The following is a 20,909-nucleotide window of genomic DNA, read 5'->3' as shown; positions in this document are numbered from 1 at the left end:
CCGGGAATAGTTGATCCCACTATTCCAATGGGTCGAAGCGTCTTCGCAGACCTTCTAGGATGATCAGAGGCAGAGGGGTCCCACAGGACGACAGCAGGCTCAGGGTGCAGGGTGCCAAACCTTCCAGCGGGTCACTAGAGGTTCCTCGACTCGGCTTCTTGTTGCAGGATACTTGGCTCCTTATCCTTTGTTCGTGTGAACTCAGGAGATCGACATGGTAGTGGTGTTTTCAGCCTCCTCTTATCCAAAGTTCCCTTCGCGCCAAAACGGAGAGGACCCAATGGGAGATCTGCTCACAAACACTCCATACGTGGACCAATCACGGACCACAGTGGTCCCAGGCATTCAGGACACTCCAGACTCTCTGGCACCCAGGCATCCCAGCCCACATCCTGGAGGCACACACACAATGCAGAAGCCCGCGAAAGCAATGGGTTTCGCGGGAAAGTTGATTTGAAAATCACCAACCATGATAAGAGCTGCGAGAGTTAATCAGAGCACTAGAATATACAGTTCACTGCACTAAACGGGATTGTTAAAAGTGGATCCTGCTGCCGGTGAGAGGTCCTTAAGAGACGGTGCTCTTCCGTCTAAGCAAGTTTACAGTGGGCTTGGGTAAGAGCCAGGCTCACCTGGGCTTTGGATCACTGATAATATAGTTTATGTATTGCTTAAATTATAATAAAATAAATGAGAAGTCTTGTCACTTGTTTGTTCATAAAAAAACAGTTCTTTAATTTACACACTTGAAGCCGACACGTGTTTCGACCCAACATTGGTCTTTTTTCAAGCCTGTGGCGAGTATACATGATGTGCAATTAATTGTAAAAACACACCCGATTAGTGAGAACCAAGGTGAGAGGTTTGTGAGCAGACCAGTGCTCAAAGTGTTTAGCTTGAATGTATTATGGCATATTGGTGTATTGATGTGATATGGTGACAATTAAATATGCATGTCAGAGGTTGAAAGCGTTGCATTAGATGATGGTCACAGTTATGAGTTACATAGTGTGCAACAGTTTTACGTTTGAGAAGTTACAGTTATGGTGCTACGGTTGAACACAGATGCGTAGAGAAATTGATACATGTCAAATTGGTAGGTCTCACCAGGGAGAGGGGCGAGAAGGAAAGAGAAATTGTTGTTAGTTGTTGAGGATGTGGGCACCGGGCCTTGTGTGGCCATGGGAGATATGTTGCATAATTGTATGGTTGCTTACCGTGTGTTGTGCGTGAGAGGTGATATGGTATGGAGCTCTTGTGTAAGGGCTCTTAGTTGAGTGACGTGCAGGGTAAAAATACATGATATGTGGTTAAATACCGATGAGAGCTTGCTGGAAGTGTGTGAAGATTTGAATTGCAAATACTTGATTACTCGTGCAAGGTAGGTTGCTGCCTGTCTCAAGCATGCTGTAGTGTTCTTGGACTGGTGTCCAATGTTTGAGGTGGGTATCCTTAGGCAAAATAGTTGCTGAAGAGCAGAGCGGTACACAAGGATGTGGAGTCCCAATTGGATGGGGTGGTCTTTAACGTGTAGCCTTAGAAGCAGACTGGCCTGGTGTGGTCCCGTGGAGTGACTTTCTAGACATCAGAATCACAATTGACGCCATGGGTCTACACACCACAACTTACGGGAAAACCAACAGAGGTCAACTCTGTTTTGTATGCCACGAGCTGCCACAGAAAGACCATCATACAGAACATTTCCAAAGGAGAATTCATTTGTGCAAAAAGAAATTGCAGCAACGACCAAGCGTACCATCCAGAGCAGGGTTCAAAATTGAGGGGAGCTGGGAGATATTTAGCTCCTGCTTCTAGCATATTAGAGCCTGGTTAGCTTGAAACCAACAGCTATCAGGAGCTACGTTTTGCTCCTTCGGCAAACTGGTGCCTTCCAAACATGCAAATGTGACATTAACTTTGAATATTTGAGAATGTTGCATTACATTTAAACATAATGGTTTATGCAAATGAACAAAAGGAGCATCTCCGGTAGATCCTGGTTCCCCCGCGATAGCTCCTACCGACTGGGTGATGCCTAACATCCAGGAGCTAGTTTTAGCACCTGGTCATGGAATCTCAATTTCGAACCCTACAGAGGATATCAAGACAAGACAATTGAAACTGAAATACAAACTGCCACATCAACCACTAGAGACACCCCCAAAGTGAGGGCTAAACCAAGAGATGGAGCACTCAGACATGTCATCCAGTTCTCCACAAGGACAGCTACAAACTGCATAAAATCCTTTATAAACACCAGCACTTGCTAGCCATAGATTAAGACATCCACAAATGGATCTCAGCAAGACCTCAATTTTCCTTCACAAAGTCACCTACAACAAGAATGATATTCAGTCCATCATACATGGTAGCAATGCAACCGTCAAGCCAAAACTGGCGCACTGCCTCAAAAGTATCTAGCCCCCACAAATGTGGAACTTGTTCCATGTGCCCGCACGCACAAAATGCCAGGTCTGTCAGCTTCAATGATACCCACTGTCAGCGGATCGAGCAATTTATTAACTGTAAATCAAAATGTGTGATCTATGTCACTATTTGTGTTTGCAAGCTCAAGTACATTGGAAGCACCATCAGGCAACTCAGGACAAGTATCCAAGAACATCTCAGCCTCCTAAACTCCCAGGATGGCAGATCCCCTCTGGCTGCACGCTGGCAAGAGAGCCATCAGCTGAACAACAAGAGTGACATAATCAGGCTTCAAACGGTCAAATGCGACACATGAGGAGGGGACCACAAGCTCAGACTTCGACAAAGAGAAGCAAAACTAATATGCAAATATAGATGTGTCATCAAGGGTTTAAATACTGATCATGAATTGAATGTTTCTGTGAAATGCATTAAACTTATCTTTTTCACATCAATCCTACCGAATGCACAAACACGTCCACCACTTTCCCCATGTTTAAGGCCGTCATATTGGCAATTCTGAAGGCCGGGGACACACTTTAGCATACGCATACACCACGTTGGGTCGAAACACGTGTTGGCTTCAAATGTGTAATTAAATCACTGATTTTTAACGAACAAACAAGTGACAAGACTTCACTTTTATTGTATTATAATTGAAGCAATACATACCAACTATATTAACACTGATCCGGCGCCCAGGTGAGCATGGCTCTTAAGCAAACCCCATGATGAGAGGTGTCATGGAGAAAAAAGAAAAATAAACACACAAGAGAACAAGATTATATTTTTCATAGAAAAGATTATATTTTTCATAGAAACTACAGGGTGGTCCAAGAGGACGATAAAAAATAAAGTAACCAACTCAGTGGGCCTCATTACAAGTGTGCCGGTCCGGTAACAACAGTGCCCATAAGCTTACCGGACCGGCACACTACGAGTCTGCGGGCGGGTGCCGACCCGCCCGACAGGGTGAGACCTTGCGGGTAGGTGCCCGCAGAGTTACACGGAACCACCGGCACCGTTCGGTGATTCCATGGTCCCCATTGAGTCCTATGGGACCCGAATGGGGATTTACACATTACCAGTGCCTAACTTCCCGGAACGCCTGGATGTAATACCCCGGTGTTACCGGCAAGCCAGACACCGGTAAATATTGCAAGTTCGGCGGCAACCCTCCGGTAGCACCGGCAGGGTTACCGCCAGACTTGTAATGAGGCCCAGTGTCACTGAACACTCACTCTGGCATTCACCCAGGAAACCAATCAGCATTTCAGTCATCTCAATGCAGGCCTCTCATACATTCCAGCAGCACTCATTCACAGGATGCAAAACCTCCCCTTTCCACACATACACAAAAGGGATAGGATACAACACCCTTCTCCCCACACACACACACATGGCAGACCCATCACTGAGGCATGCAATCTTCACGTTCATGCTTTTCTTCAAATGTACAAGGCAAAACCAGAAGAGTTTTCTATATTATGTATCTTTTGGTCTAGGGCTACTATGGCTATATTAATGAGTCTGCATGTGGGTTCGAGTTGTGCTGGAACCTTCAGTTAATATCACTGAGGATCTGTAACTGGGAGGGAGACATGCTAGATTACCTACAGTATTGGTGAAGTTTGTTATCAATTCATATAAGTTGTACCTGGCTTGGAGGTGCAAGGCGTGTTGGTGCAGCTTGGATCTGGGGTCGTAGTTGATGTTTTTACTGTAGGTGATGAAGCTCTTGAGGACTTCTTAGAGTCTGCACTAGGGTCTGGCATGAGCTCTGGCATACTCCATCTCCCATTGACATGCTCAAACTCCTGGACCTGTCCAATAAAAACAGAAGAGAACATTTCAATATTTCCTTCGACATTCAAGATCAGTGACATTTCCCTTGGCTCCCAGACATTTAGCAAGAGCTCATTCTTTAAGCGAAAGAACATCAATTGATTGCTCCACATTTTGTGCGTAGATGAATATGCTAAGCAGTTGAATGTTGTGAAACATTTACACCCTCTGTTAAGGCTCTTCATCCTGTCTCAAAAGCGAGATGGTCAACAATATACCAAATGTGCAGATACCCTCCAATCCCATCTCACTGGAATTCCATCTACAAACATCTGCATCAGGAGTGAATGATCAGTTTACTATAACAAATACAACGTACATGTATATGTATATTCAGTACTACCTAGCTTAAGAGAATCTAATGCGGCTCAAACCCCATCTGTTTAGATAAGGGTAGAGAGTTAAATGATGCATGTCATACTGATCTCTTCACCCCCCCCCGCGTCATATGGGGCACTGTTGCCAACACATTAGTTTGTATAACTCGAATAAGAGGTGGAAACCCATACCTTTTTTTTCACAAGAGACATGACCCCAATGCGAGTCAGCACCTGCTGCCTGGACAGCCCCTCTCGTGGAACTCCATCTGCAAATGTCTCTGAGCCATCGGCCCCAGGTTCACACAGATGTCTCATAAAGAGCGATACATAGGCCCTGTGTGCAAAGAAAACATCCCACATTAGACAAACTAAAGTTTCTTCGATCATAACCAGGAATCTTTGGCAAATCACTTGCCAAGGACCCATGAGATGTCTAGGTCATTACAAGCCAAACTACAAAATAATTCAAGATAATAGACAGGTTTTTTAGACTGCAAAAAAAGTCTCATCGTTCAGAAACAGATGAGAGCTCAGCTTTACTTTATCATTTATGCAGCAACACTCCGACAACGAGCATAATGTCTCTAACTGAACATGTAAATTTAAAGAAACTTCCAGTATCCCAGTTTATAATTGGGTCAGCTCGAGCTACCCTAAATCCTACCTCCTCTTCCAAATAAAAAGTCACACTCATTAGACACTTCTGGGATCAGCCTATGAACAGCCGATAGCAGCAGTCGCCCTCTAAAATCACACAAAAGCACAAGACTGCTCCAGTACCTGCATGCAGAGCTAAGCCAGCATTGCTAGATCATAGACATACAGCTTTGACATCAGTACTTTGGTCAGTGCTAGATGCTAAATCACAAAAGCCAACAGTCACACACAATTCCTTCAGAACTCAATTCAGAACTAGTCAAGGGAATTTGTAAAGGTAAAAATATGTTGGGTGTTAACTGGTCACCTTCCTCCACAGTTTGCTTCAGCAAAACAACATCCAATGAATGTTCAAATCACAGCAGCTGCCATCAGATATGCCATTTCATCCTAACCTGCCAACTGAGTAGTTTGATGAAGAATCTCTCACTGCAAAGCCATTGTGCTGTGCACAGCAGCATAAGAGTCATGCTTTATACTCCCTGCGTTAGCTGTTCATAGCCCTGTGAAACAGGATAATGTCTGTCTGCATGAGGGAGGGTGGAATGTCTTATTTGCCCCCACCAGGAAATCAGACAACAAAAAACTCAACAGGCAGTTCAAATGAGTAAAAGCATCATCACTTGGCAGCAAAGTGTACACACAACAAAAAAGGGGAGCAGCAACAATCTCATTAAGAACCTAAAATTCAGATATGATATTTAGGACATATGGCAGCTTGTGCTTAACCTTTAAATATAATAAGCTACCTGAAAGGTGACAAATTCAAAGATAAAGGAAAAAGGATTGTAGCTGTAGGCTTATGAATATTCTGTAGCATGGCACCTATATTTCAAGAAGGTAGTACCTATTACATGATGCAGAAAACATTAAATGCAAAAACAGAAGTTGGCTTGGTGGTATTGTATTTGCTAATGTCCTTCACAGCTCCCTTCTCTTACACAGAATTCAAGATATCGACACAACATTCAATCTTTCAACAAGTTCCAATACATTTTTCATGAAACCTACCATTCATCTTTCTACATACATCATGGGGACCGTTATTATTAATCGTAAAAGGTAAAGCAAATATGTATCCTGAAAAAACCCACTTGAATTCTTTCTCGGTTTTGCCACGCAGATCACGCACCAGCCAATGCGAAGAAAAGGCATCTTGTGGAGGCATTCCCCACCTCATGACAGCATTGAGGAAGGCTTTGCGCTGACGGGTGTTGAACCCCAGAACCTGATGGTGAAAACAGTATTACAAGTTACTCACTTTACTGATTCTTGTACTGGCAGTTCATATTCCCTTTCCTGCAGACTCCCCGGCTGTCTGCACATCAAGTACCAAGAATGGAGATTTTCATGCAAAGCAGGAGAAAAAGAATACCTGTTGTGCAAGTGAAGTACTGCCCTTGCACTGCTCTACCCATCTCCCTACACAATCAACTGGCTTCCATTCACCAGTTTCACTCTCGCTGCAAAGGTTTCTAAGACAGAATGAATGAGCTATGCTGGTTGGGTCATCTGAAAAAAAGATGACCGACTACTAATAGAGTTACTAAAATAAGTTACGGGCAACCTTTTATGCCCAGTTCCCCCCTCCTTCAGATTCCGGTGATAGAAGACAAGCAGTCCAGAAGTTTTTCTAGGAAAGACAGCAGTAACTCTATTAAGCCAAAAGTGGTATTTGAGCAATGTCTTGTCAAAAGAGCACCAAACCAGGAGTTGAAGTCCAGGACTAAACACATATAGAAAGTAAGCAATGTAGCATGAGTCATAGCTCACAGGATAGCATGTAGAGGCACACATAATGGATTATATATGTACAAACATTTACAGAAAACAATACAAAAACCTATATCACCATAATACCGTCTTAAACCTCAGTATACACCTTGGAAAAATTAACATACAGCTTACAAGTCTAAATCATTGAAACTATCCCAAATCTTCTCATAGATATGAAACTTATGTAGCTGAGAAAACAGTACCTTTTCAAGCAGAGATAGATTTCGGAGTTCATTAATCCAGTCTGTCGTTAAAGGATGCCTTACAGATTTCCAACCTCTCAGAATCAACATTTTCACCATTGCAGCTTCTCTGAACATGCACTTCTTCTCCGGACTGGATAACTCGTCTATGAGAATGTCATCCCCCAGTATCATGGTTTCAAAATCAAATGCAATACCCAGTCTCCACACCCAGTTGATCAATGTGCACACCTCACTCCAGAATGTTCTCACTCTGAAACAATCCCAAACCATGTGTGCCAACATCCCATCGGTATGCCTACACATCCAGCACATGTTCGATTCATACATCCTCATAGGCGCCCACACGGTTCTATTTAAAGGTTTAATCTGCCTTGCACGTTCACCACCATTGAGAGACAAGATTTTGGGTCTGTTTCTCCATTAACAGAGTACCCTTTCCTAACCCCCAGCAAGAGGTTGTAAACCGCTGAGACCAAGGGCTCCTGTCTCGCAATGTGTACAATGGTGTCACCTAGGTCATGTTGATATACTTGTGTTACCACCTTTGCCTTACTGTAGACCTGACCTAAGCCTTACTGTAAGCCTGCCTTCGCCTCCACCTACTCTCCTCCACCCATTCCTTCGGCTGACTCCCACCATGACACAGCCCTCGCTAACCTCAATCGCTCCATCTCCAACTCTCTTGACAATCTTGTCCCAGTCATGACGGTCCGACTGAAGCCTTCCAAAAAGTGCAACTCTTGGTACAACTCTGACCTTGTTGCCCTTAAACGCAAGTGTAGGGCAGCTGAGAGGAAATGGAATGTGTCGGGCGAACCATCTGACAAACTGGCCTGCCGCCTACTTCAAAGGCAATATCGACTCTGCATTGGCTCCAAGAAAAGAGTCTTTATTCAAGCCTGCATCTCCGCGGCATCAAACCACACGGCTGAACTTTTCAAAGTCTGCAAGGAACTGGCCAATTCTGCAGCAGCCTCTTCTTTCACAACCATCCAGGACCTTTGCTCGGCCCTAGCTGCACACTCACCACAAAAACCCAAGACATCCTTTTCACCCTCTCATCCACACCACTGCATACACCAACACCAGAGCCTCCCTTGCCCCTCCCCTCTCCACTTACATTCTCTTCTCTCTCACCCGTCACACCCGATGAGGTCACCAGACAAGTCCTATCTATGAAGGCTTCAGCCAAACAGGTGGACCCCTGCCCCTCAAAAACCATTAAAGACAATATTGACTCCCTCGCCCCAGCCTTGGCTGATCTCTGCAATCTCTCGTTTTTCACTGGAGTTTTCCCAACTGTCCTTAAGCACTCCCTTGTGCACCCTCTGCCGACCCCTCCATTCCGGCAAACTAACGCCCTATCTCCATCATTCCTTTCCTGGGAAAACTCCTGGAAAAGTTGGCCATCTCTCAGCTGACCCTCGACACTGAATCTATTGGTTGCACCCATGACCATCAGTCTGGCTTTAGAGCATCCAGAGGCACAGAACTGCTCTTCTAAACACCTGTGAAGACCTGCACTCCCTCTGTCCTCATTCTCCTTGACCTCTCCTATGCCTTTGACTCGGTTCGCCACAACATCCTGATCGCACATCTCTGTGACACCCTGGGAATCACAGGTCAGGCTCTGGCGTTGTCAACCTCCTTTCTATCCGACCGCCCATCCCAGGTGGAACTCTGAGCCTTTCTCTCAACTATAGCTCTCTCAACCTGTAGCGTCCCCAAGGGATCTAACCTATCCCCCTGGTTCTTCAACGTCTATATGGCTGCCCTGGCACGTGCGATTGCCATCTTCACCCCTAACTTCCAGTGTTACACGGATGACACGCAACTATCTTTCAGGCTACCCTCAGCCACCTCCTCCTCGTCACCCTCCTCCGCGCTCATATTTGACTGTATGTTCGCTAATCAGTCATGGTGTGCTGCAAACAACCTCTGCCTCAACGCCAGTAAGACTGAGATCGTTTGCACTGGGACCCCTGCTCCTGCTTTCCCACTTTCACTCTGGACAGCCTCTGTTGGCCCTGCGCCAGCACCCACCGGTGAGGAAAGAAACCTTGGGGTCATTTTTTACTCCACTCTCTCCTTCTCCTCTCACATTTCGGACATCTCTAAAAAGTCTAATTATCAGCTACACCTCCTCAGAGGTACTTTACCTTTCCTCACTTTCCCCCAGCGGCTCACAGTCTCCAGAGCCCTGGTTCTCTCTAGGCTGGACTATTGCAACAGCCTCTTCCTCAACTGCCCCTCTGCCCTGCGCCCTCTGCAACTCATCCAGTCTTTGATAAAAAGAAGAATCAAATGTACGGCCACAAGATGATTAGACTTGTGGGTTGCAGAAGTTGCAAGCACTTCCACAGTAAGAGGTAAGTTCTCTTAGACTTGTTTTACAGTACCTTGGTAAAGAAGAAAAGATGCAGCTGAAAACTTCTGTTCCTGTGCAGATCTGCAGGTCTCACTGTTCCTGGGCCTCAGTCGTGGGGACAAGAGGGAGGACGTTGGGGGACTCCTGCACTACACCAGTACTGTCAAAACTGGCAATCGGCAAACTTTACTTTCAGTGGCTGTTTTAGCGTTTCAGCTCCTTGCGCTGCAGCAAATAGCAATAAGCGCAGTTCCTGGCTGTCAAGGAGGACTTTCCTCACATCTGAGGCCCCGCACTCGACTGAGGGGGGGGGGGGGGGGGGGGGCGCGGGGTCATGCTTGGTCAGCGAACTTGGCAAGTAGTCACTGCAGCAGGGCTTCTCCGGGCAAACCAACGGTCCAGGAGATGCAGCAGGCGTCCTCTTCAAGCTCTTCTTCAGTTCCGTCGTCCAGTGGTCAACTGCCTTCCAAGCCAAAAGACTGGCCTTTTATTCAGTTCTCTCCTATTCATTCCAGCCTAGCTGTCACTCACCTAGCAGGGTGGCTGGCCTTGCTGGACAGTCAGCCAGCCAATCACCACAGAGTGCATTTGGTTCCCCTAGGAGGCTAAGCACAGGGAGTTTTGGGCACCTCCCTCACTTCCTGCCTACCCAGACACTCGGGCGCCAAAGGCGCGTTTCTCTCAGAAACCCTGCCAAAGGCAAAATGAAAAAAGAGACCAAACCTGGTATGGCGCACAGAGAAACTCTCTAGAAGGACCTTTCGACAAAGACCTGGCGAAAAAAGAAGACTGGGCACCATTTTAGCAAGGACGGCTGGACACCATTTAGAAAAAGATGGCGCCCGCGGTTAAAGTTACCGGGTCCGCGAACGGTCACGGTAAATGCAAACCTAGGTAGTTCAAAACGAAACCACTGCCACCAGCCAGTCAATTGAGGAAAGGGTAACTGAAAAAATGTTACATGAGCATTTAGACACAGGGGAAACTAAGTAACCCCTCCAAGATTATTTTAAGATGGGGTGTGCTGGGTCTAGCAAGTACAATGCGAAGTAAAGCCAATTTCACTTTACTGCTCTGGGAAACAGTAGTTGATCCCAGAGAAGGTATTTAAACCTTGGGAAATCTGAAGACTTCCCTATGGCACTGCACTGAAGGTGCTTTGTGACACAATTGTAAAAGATGATGCCTGTGGAGTTGGCTAGACTCCATCACCAAAAAGGAACAGTGCATAAAAATCACATTAAAATACATGGGAGATTGGGGGGAAAAAAGGGTCTCACTCTATCCAGGTAAAATAATCAAGTCCTCAAAATCCAGCAAAGTTGCTGGGGGTCTCTAAGGTGGACGGAATTAGCACATTTTTGAGAATTCTACCTAACAGAGTGAGCCGGTTCTCCAAGCAGAGATTTGGAGGAAGATCCCTATGTTCAGCAGGTACCTCCCGATGGAATAGCCTCCATGCTGCCCTCTGTCTTGAGCCGGATAGTCTTAAGTTCCGGAAACTTCCCAAGACCTTCCTCTTCCTTCTCTCTCCCCCTACCCTGCTAAGCTAGTTTTCTGCTCTTTACCCCTCTCCCTCCTTCAGCTTGCTGACTAGCCGCCTGGTGTACCTCAGAATCTCACAGGTCCCTGGCACCCCCGCCAGTCCTCTTTCGCACTTGCCTCAGGGCCCTACACCCCACCCACACTCCCTGCACTTGAGAAATAATCCAAGAGAGTGGCACTCTCTGCACTTACTCCAGTCTCCACCAGCCGGGTGCACTTGGACCTCACCCTCCCTGTGACCATCTACGCACCGTGCCTGAAGATAGTCTGTCTGTTCTCCCGGTCTTCACCCTCAATTGCACTGGTAAAACTGCAGAATCGCTGTCAGGCCTATTTGCTGTATCTCAAACAGTTAAATTTATTTTACGCACTTACTCTGCATGTGCAGACTATTATCGTCTCAGAAATTAAAGGGCTCTGAGCGACTGTTCACCCTCCCCCATGTTTCCCACCCTCCTTAAGCGTTTTGAAACACTTGCCTGTGTATGGGCGCTATAGAAACAAAACAACAACAAAGGAGGAATGCTTGGAGGATGAAGCTTTTCACCATCATGGTTTCCGTAAAGGTGCTATTTTTTAATTCAAGAGTTCTTCTAAAGCACTTGCTCATGCCCGAGGTCGCAGGCTTCACTTCCTCCCATGAGTAGGACCATGAGGCGGACCAACAACGAGATGCAGCAACGCTAAAGTAAATCCCTGTTGGGCTGCATATGCTTTTTATTTTTTAAATAATTTTATTAATTTTATTTCAACAAACAATACAAACCAAACTTGCAGTGCATATAGTGACATTTTAAATATACATTGCTTCATCATGTCCACTGCTTCTCCCCTTCCCTCCCCCCTTTTCTAGCATACTCCCTTTCGTGTTCTATTTCTGCGCCTTGTAGTAGGGATTCCTCTTCCATGGTTTCCGTTGGGTCTCGCATTAGCCCTAATAACTCTGCTATTAGTTTTTTCCAGGCTATCAGGGTCTCAGCCTCCTCCTCCCCCCGACATTACTTGCATCTTGCCATACTGCAATACTGCAGTTTCTGCTTCAGCCCATTTCTGTAGATCTTTCCACCATACTTCTATTCGTGATCTATGGCATGCCTTCTACCCCATAGCAATTCTCCTCTTTGCAAGTGCATACGCTAGGTCTTTTAGTTTACTTACATGCTTCAGTTTACGTGGTCAAGGAAACCCTCCTATCAAGCAGGCCCACACCGTGTCCACCACAATCTTAATTCCTTTTTCTGCTAGCCTATGTGCCACTTCACCCCAAAATCGCTCAATGACTGGGCATGACCAGAACATATGCACCATTCCGGCATTTTCCTCATCACATTTGGGACATGCTTGTCGTCCTGCGTTTTTGAATTTGGCTATTCTCTGGGGTGTCATATACGCCCTATGGGTTCTATATAATTGTATCTGTTGTAGTCTTGCATTTCTTGACACTTTTTTGTGGTACCATTGGGCTAGTTCCCATATCCCATCACTCATTGGGGCTCCCACTTCCTCTTCCCAGTCCTGTCTCAGTTGTGCCACTTCCTTCCCCACTTTGGACATCATCATCTCATATATTCTAGATATCTCATGTCCCCCCTCTGATATGTCATATATTGTATCTATAGTGATGTCCGGGTCATCTTCTAGTACTACTTCAGACCATGTCTCCTTGATTCTCAGCACCACCCTATGGTATGTGATATACTGGCCCGCGTGTAACCCCGGTTTCCTCCCCCAACACTTCAAAGTCCCTTATATTCCCCTCCTGCCATATATTGCCCATTGTTGCTATCCCCACCGGTTCCCAGTGCTTCCTAATCATCATTCTTAGTTGCTTTTCTTTACCCGCCAACGCCACTAGTGGCACCTGCGGGGAACACGGGAGTGGATTCTCCATTAACTGGCAGGCCCTGCGCCACATCTTCCACCCAAGTATCATCATCTTTGGGCGCCCTTCCATGTCTGGCTTAGGCAGCCACATCATTTGCTTTAGGAAGAATGGGGCACAGTCCTGTCGGAACAGTCTGGACTCTGAGGTTGACTCTTCAGAGAGCCATTTAGCTACATATTGCAGATGGCTTGCTATGTAATAAATTTCATAGTTCGGCAGTTTTATACCCCCTTTCTCATGTGAGTTTTGTAGCTTCCAAAGGGCCACTCTATTCCTCGTCCCATGCCAAAGGAAATCCCTGCACATGCCATCTATCCTAGCAAAGAACCGCCTTGTTATCAGGTATGGGATGTTCCCCAAATAGTGCAAGAGTCTTGGTAGGACCACCATTTTCAACATTGCCCCTCAACCCATCATCGCCAGGGGTAGCTTCACCCAGAACATCATGCTAGTTTTGATTTTCTTGATCGCTACCTCTGTATTATACTGGTGTTCCTCTTCCACCGTATGGTATATATCTATCCCAAGATATCGAAACGTTCTAACCTCCCATGGTATCTGTAGCACCGGTAGCTGTTCTAACGGGATCCCTTTGTACCTGCCCAGTGGAAATATACTGGATTTTTGGGGGTTCACGGCTATACCAGACAGCCTTGCATATCTCTCCATGACTTGCAGAATGTACTGGAGGTTTTCTTCGTCCGGGTGCCGTAAATACAACAACATATCATCCACATAAAAATAGATTAAATGCGGTTCCCCTCCTACGGCGATGCCCATCGTGTCGTACTGTTGCCTCAGGTATATCGCCTGGGGTTCAAGGGCTAGAATATACAGCATAGAAGACCACGGGCATCCCTGCCTAGTGCCTCTATGAAGTTGCCACCTCTCTGATATCACTGCTCCTGTTTTAACTCTGGTCAGAGGCGCGCTATATAACATTTTAGCCCACTGAAGATACCCAGGCCCTATCCCATAACCAGCCAGGGCCGCCATCAGCCACGGCCATTTGACTGAGTCAAGGGCCTTTATTGCGTCTAAAAATACAATTGCCAATTCACATTCGTCCTCATTTGCGTGCTCAACCACTCGATGGAGTCGCCTAAGATTGTTGGATATGTTCCTGTTTGGGACATAGCCAGTCTGGTTGGGATGTATTAGTTTACCAATAACCCTCCTCATTCTGTTTGCCAAGACAGCTGTCAATATTTTACTGTCCTGATTTAGCAATGATAGGGGTCTGTATGAGCCGCAGTTGTGACCAGGCTTATTAGGTTTGGGAAGCGGTATGATTATCGCTTCTCTGAGGGACTCTGGTAGCCTTCCCACTTTGTATGCTTCATTCAGCATCTCTAAAAGCAGGGGGAGCACCTCATTCTTATATGTTTTATAAAATTCGCTTGGGAGTCCGGTTCCCGGGGTCTTGCTGGTGGGCAACTGCCTCACTACCTCTTCCAATTCCTCTAAAGTAATCGGAGCGTCCAGCTCCTCTCGCTCTTCAGCGCTGATCTGCTGCATCCTATGTCCTCCAGTGTTTCTGCAATTTCTTTACAATCACTTTCCTCATCATCTCCATACAGGAGTCTGTAATAATCTGCAAATTCCTGGTTAACTCCTTCTTGGGTGTCCACTATGCTCCCATCATCCGTCGTTATTGTTCTGATTGGGGGCCTGGGGCTCTCACTCTTGTATAGCCATGCCAAGACCCTCCCTGTGTTATCCCCCCCTGCATGCTGTCTCTCTCTATATACTTTTTATAGTTAAGATTGCACAGTCTCTCCCAATGTCCCGCACATTTCTGCTGCAGCCTAAGTATTACTTCATTGTCTTCCTTGGTATCACCTCCCCCACTTAACGCTCTTTCTAGCTCCATTTCCGTACCTTGCAGCCCTTGGACTTCACTATAGCTACCCCCCTCATTACCACTTTAAAGGCCTCCAGAAGCATACCCGCTGTCTCTACACTGCCAGTATTGATCTCAAAGTAGTTTATGATTAAAATGGTGTCTTTCAGTACCTCTGCTCTGAGGCACCAAGTCGGAATCTTCGCTCTCGGGGGTCGATATTGCCACCCCAAGATTAGTGGCGAGTGGTCTGAGAGGACCCTCGCTTTATATTCCGTCTGCGTTCTCAGTCATTAACTCCTGCTTAGCAAACATATAATCCAACCTAGTATGTAGATTTTGTGGAGCTGAATAGTGCGAATATTGTCTCTCCCAGGGGCGGTGTGACCTCCATACATCCTCGAACCCAAAATCCTCCAGCAGTGTCTGCAGTGCTCTAGCGGCTGGGGTGGGTCTATCCATTTTACCATCTGATCTATCTACCTTGGGGTTTAACACGCAATTAAAGTCTCCTCCCCAGATCACCACCCCTCCCAAGCATGTGCTGAGTTTGTTACATAAAGTTCTAAAATATGCCACTGTGTTTTGGTTCGGGGCGTACATGTTTAATATGCTTATCTCCCTGTTTTCCACCAGCCCTCTCATTATGACCATCCTCCCGTCTGCCTCAACTGTGGACTGTAATAGCTGAAACGGGACATGCAGCGCCACCCAGATGATCACCCCCCTAGCATGGGCCAAATATGATGCACCTACTACGGTCCCCCTCCATTTCTTCCGGATCATCTCCATCTTATCCTGCGTAAGGTGAGTCTCCTGCAGCAGGGCTATATCTATTTTCTGTCTGCGTAGATACAGCATGACCTTATTCCTCTTTAGATAGCTATTGAGCCCTCTGACGTTCCAAGTAATTATTTTAAGATCCCCCATGGCATGTAGGGTCCCGCTCCTTCCACCACAAGTGCAGTCCACATAGTCCGTGAGGTCTTGGCCTTCTTCCCCCTCCGGCAGGCCGACCACACGTATGTTGTTACGTTTCGCTCTCCCCTCAGCCTCCTCTGCTCGGTTCTCCAGGTTGGCCACCTGTTGCTTCAGTATGTGGACTTCCTTTGCATTGCTTGTGCCTGTATTGGTTTTCACCGCAGTCTCTAGGCTGCTTGTTCTTTCCGCCAGTGCTCTCACATCTTGTTGCAGCAGGAGGTTGACCTCTATACCCACTGCATCTATTCTGGTTTCCAGAGCGGTTCTTGGGTCTGCCATCGCTGTTCCCCACGAGGCGTTTAACTCTGTGATAGCTGTTAGGATCAGGTGATCATCTCTTGCCGGGGATACTTGCACAGGCACGGCTGCCGCACCCTGTGCCGGGGTGGTGGGGGTCTGTTGCGTCCTGTCAAAAATGTCTATTGTGGATTGCTTGCCCTTGGTCTTGCCTCCTCTCACTGACATTGTGCAGACCTGCCTATATACCAGGGTCCAACATTTATGTGGCGTGCGAGTCCTGCTTCCCCGTTCCTCCTTCTGCGTGGTTGCAGCTTACTGTGGCACTGCCTGGCCTATATGGTTCTTACGCCTTGTCCCATTCCGCTTTGTGGGGGCCACACCGCTTGTTCTCGAGGGTAGCCAGTGTCTTTTTACACTCGATGTCAGTCACGGGCCACTCTTGCGTGCCTCCATCATGCCGTGCTTGCTGGTTGCTTCTGTGCCAGCTCCCAGGCCCTGATGCTGCCCACCAGCCTTTGGTTATGTCCTGCAGTTCTTATTCCAGGCACTGTGCGCCCCTTCTTCCGATGGTGTTCGTGGGCCCGTGGCCTTCCGCCACCATTGGATCCTTCTGGAAGCTTCCCGTTTTCCTGCGCTTCCTTAGAGGTTGTGCATCTCACATTAGCCACTGGTATTGGGACGTGCAGCGCAACAATGAATGTCTTGCTATATAATTACCATGTGCAGGCCAGCATCCTCATGTGTGCGCCCTCTCAATCTGTGGCCCCTGTCTCCTCTTGATGTGCTTCCCGGGGGCCCCTACTGCTATCCTGTTGCAGCTCACGCACGTCTTGGGGAGCGTATGAACTGTGCTGCGGTCCGCTCCTCCTTCAAAGCTCTCAAGGGTCCCCCTCGCTGGGTAGCCGAGCGAAGCCCCTCAGCTATTCGCCCCGTTCGCATGAGCTGCCCGCGACTCTTCGATGCTAGGCGTGCAGCATAACAATGTATCTCACTGCTTCTGTATTCCGCATGCAGTTTTCTCAGACGCAGCTGTCGTCCGCCTCTTATTCCACGCGCTGTGCGCCGTCTGCCAGCCTTCGTCCGCCGTGGGTTTACTGGGCTTGCTTCAGCTTCCTTTGTTCTAACACGCCAGCCATTTTGTATCGAGTGACGCTCCGTGGCTACAAACTTCCAGTTGATCTTGCCAATCCTCCTGTAGCCATCAAGGACTCAGCTCTTCCTCGAACTTGCCCCACGCCTTTACACATCCAATAGTGTATTTCTGAGCACGATCATGTCTTTTTGGCTTATTTCCACGCAGGATCATGTCGGATCGTCAGGAGCAGCTCGGAAGACACGTCCAACTCCATGGCCCTTTAGGCACAGCCCTCCTTGGGCTTCATATGCTTGATTTGATATTTGCCAATGTGTATTCATCGCAATGCCGATCGCACTCCATATTTTATTTTTTTATTTTATATATTTGTAACGCGCCGAAGCTCACAAGCATCAGGGCGCGACATTGAAACGTGGACAGAATGAATCACAGGACAACAAAAAAGAAGAGGAATGACAGCAGTGTCGGAGTATGCATTAATATGGCATAGTTCGGAGGTTATCTAAAGAGTGATTTTGAGTTGTTTTCTGAACGTTTGAAAATTGCTTTCAAGTCTAAGATGGCGAGGTAGCTCATTCCAGTTTAATATTGCTTTGGTAGAGAACGCTCTGCCTAAGCCCATAGATTTTATTCTAAGAGGGCCTGGCTCGAGCAGTCCTTGCTTTTCAGATCTAAGGCTACGGCTTGGTTCATACCATTTGAATTCCTACTTAAGATAGGCCGGGGCTGTTCTGTATAAGCAACGATGGACCAGTGTCAAGGATTTGAAAATGATACGTTCTTTCATTGCTAACCAATGCAGATCTTTTCTGTCACTTGTTATGTGGTCTGATCTGGATTTGCCTGAGATGGAACGAACTGCATTGTTTTATATTATTTGACAGTGTTTGATACATATGCTACTGGCTCCCAGGAGCAGGACATTTCCGTAGTCGAGTCGTGACAGAATGGTGGCTCTAGCTATTGTGGTGCTATTTTGTTTTAGTAGAGGCGTAATGCGGTATAGAAGCCTTCGATAGTATTGGCAGTTCCGCTTGAGGTATGAAATTTGAGCCTCCGCTCCTAATGAGGATTGTAAATAAATTCTGAGTGTCTTAACTTTGTCTGAAACTTTAATAATGGAGTCCTTTATAAGGAAGGAGGAGTAAGCTGGGCCTAGGTTGTTTAAGGTTTTGGTTGATCCAAATCTTTGATTGATCCATCACCAGAAGAGTGCAGCAGGTCTGTTGTAACATCAAATGTGGGCTCTGCTGCCCAGGTGAATATAGCAGCAAGCACTTTCAAGCACCTCCATAGCCCAGTGTTGGCTATTTATAAACCTGGGGCCATATACTTTCCTAACATGGCCGCCACCACTACATGATCAAGAGTACCTCGACAGCCCGCCCAACTGCTGCAGTGGTTGGCCGGAATTTCTACCTTATAGTCAATTCGGGAGTCGGCTGGCGTAAGCCGGCCCTGAAAAGGCCCACTGGCTGGCTTGTACGGCCGAGGCTGTGCCTTTGTTTTCTTGTTCTCTGCGCCCTGATCCTTGTTTGCAATATCCAACGTCTCTGCACAGTGCTGCCACCACCTTGAGCCTGTTGCCCAGTAACATGGACATGATGGTAAGCACTCTCCCGCCCCTGCCGCTTTGTCTCTCCACCACCAGCTCTTGGGATGCACATCTTCGCTGACTGCCTGCCTATAGCCTCCTCCCTACAATCATGATGCAGTATTCGTCCTCCCTCTTGATCTTGTCCATTGGCCTCCTCAACAGCCCCCACCCCCTCAACTGCAGGTTGGACGACATTGGCAACAACATCTCCTCTATCAGAGCCGACCTCCAGAAAGTGAGCACAAGGGTCACCGAGGCGGAGACCAGAGTGAGCGTGCTAGAGGGTACATCCGTCACGCAAAGTAAAGACATCAAGGACATCAAGAAGAGTCTGACATCAGTACAGTCCAAGTGCGAAGATTTGGAATCCAGGTCACGCCGGAATAACATCTGTGTAGTGGGCATGGCAGAGAAACCACTAAATATACCAATGGAGATCTTAGTGGAAGAGGCAATTCGTAAAATGCTGCCAGAAGCCCAATTTTCGCAGCAATTCCTCGTTGAGAGGGCCCACAAATCTGTTGACCCACCATCCAAACCCGGCGCTCCACCGCGCACCATCATCGCGCGCCTACTCAACTACCGAGACAGGGATTTAATTCTCTGCCTCTCCCGAGAGAAAGGCACATTTTCATAGGACAACAATCCACAACTATCCGGACTTCTCAAACGGACTGCAGGCAGCCCGTCGCACATATGACCAAGTCAAGAAAGCCATAAGAATAAGGTCCATACCATATGCCATGATGTTCGCAAAGCTCAGAATATAACATTCTTGAAGAGCCCACTTCTTCGATACTCCCAAAGAGTCCATGGCATATATAGAACGTAACAATCCAGCGCCGCCAAACAGTGGCGCCCGCCCGGCCCAGGCGGACAGATGACCAATCCCCATGGACCCGAAATACAAACAGTCTGAAGTCCACCCATTCCGCCAGATACAAGCGCAAAGATTCCCAAAAGGCGGGCCAATTCCAAGCAAACAGTTGTGGCCACACAGAGCCACCCACAGTTGCAGTTATGGCACAGGATTACACTGTCCAGTTCGGGGAATGGTGGGATGGGAGAAAAAGGAGAGACATGTTGCCTAATAAGAGTAGATCGATGGGGGGGTATATGCTACGGGGGGTATATGCTATGCGCCGTAACTGGACGCAAGTTGTAAAGGAATAAGGGGGGGTGGGGCTGGGGATTTAACTGTTCATATGAAAAGGCTGACGGTTCCAAAAGGCACAAGTTATGCAGAAATATCCACAAAATGATGAAGGACATACAGGCAGTACCAGAATGGTTTCACCCGGGCTAAACAAGGGGATTAGACTCCTAACTTGGAACATTAGGGGAATAGCAAACCCCATAAAAGCTAGACAAATTCTGGCATATGCCAAATGGCATAGGATCGATATACTCCTCCTACAAGAGACACATGCTGTTAGTAAAGTAGCAGAGACATTCGCCCGAGACCGGGAGCCGATGCAAATCCCTACAGATTACTCCTCGCAGGCTAGAGGGGTACTGCCCATCATTCATCAACGTACCGGATTCCAACTCACTAGGTCAATGGTGGATCCAGACGGCAGATATGTGATAATATGGGGAATCATGAATAAGCAAGCGCTAGTCTTGGCTAATACATATGGCCCAAACATAGACACCCCAGAATTCTACCTACAGATCATATCACTGATCTCACCACTAGGGGAGGATAAAATAATATGGGGGGCTGACCTAAACACAATCCTAGATCTACTGAAAGACAGGACAACCAGGGGCCACAGAAACCATACCAAGGCGGCATTAACCATTTTAAAAGGTATGTCCACGTTACACCTTGCAGATGCATGGAGATACATCCCACCCAGGAAGAATGCACATTCCACTCACAAGTACATGGCTCCAGCCTCCATATTGACTACTGGCTATGCTCCCCAGACTACATCCCTAATGTGCGAGACTGTGCCATACTCCCGTGTACAATCTCAGACCACTCACCAGTCCTACTAGACTTACGGACAACAGATATAGACCAAAGCCCACGAATCTGGCGTATTCCACCAGCGCTGTTAAAAGACGACGCAGTGATAGAGCCACTACAAGTAGATATAATTGACTTCTTCGGCCGT

The 20,909-nt window shown here is 47.2% G+C and overlaps 1 protein-coding gene across 14 annotated transcripts in view; it reads right to left on the bottom strand.

Annotated features, from left to right (window-relative positions):
- Nucleotides 1-20,909, bottom strand: part of CHD3 (chromodomain helicase DNA binding protein 3) — a 2,755,261-nt gene that overhangs the window by 751,246 nt on the left and 1,983,106 nt on the right. For all 14 annotated transcript variants that reach the window (XM_069646310.1, XM_069646296.1, XM_069646309.1 and 11 more), the window contains 3 exons: nt 6,344-6,477; nt 4,782-4,926; nt 4,085-4,250 (listed from right to left, as the gene is read on the bottom strand). In XM_069646310.1, coding sequence (XP_069502411.1) covers nt 4,085-4,250; nt 4,782-4,926; nt 6,344-6,477 — 445 coding nt within the window. The remainder of the gene's footprint in view (nt 1-4,084; nt 4,251-4,781; nt 4,927-6,343; nt 6,478-20,909) is intronic.

Source organism: Ambystoma mexicanum, chromosome 1p, assembly GCF_040938575.1.
Source record: "Ambystoma mexicanum isolate Mex_15411 chromosome 1p, UKY_AmexF1_1, whole genome shotgun sequence".
NCBI classification, from domain to species: domain Eukaryota; kingdom Metazoa; phylum Chordata; class Amphibia; order Caudata; family Ambystomatidae; genus Ambystoma; species Ambystoma mexicanum.
This window is presented reverse-complemented; position numbering and strand designations above follow the sequence as displayed.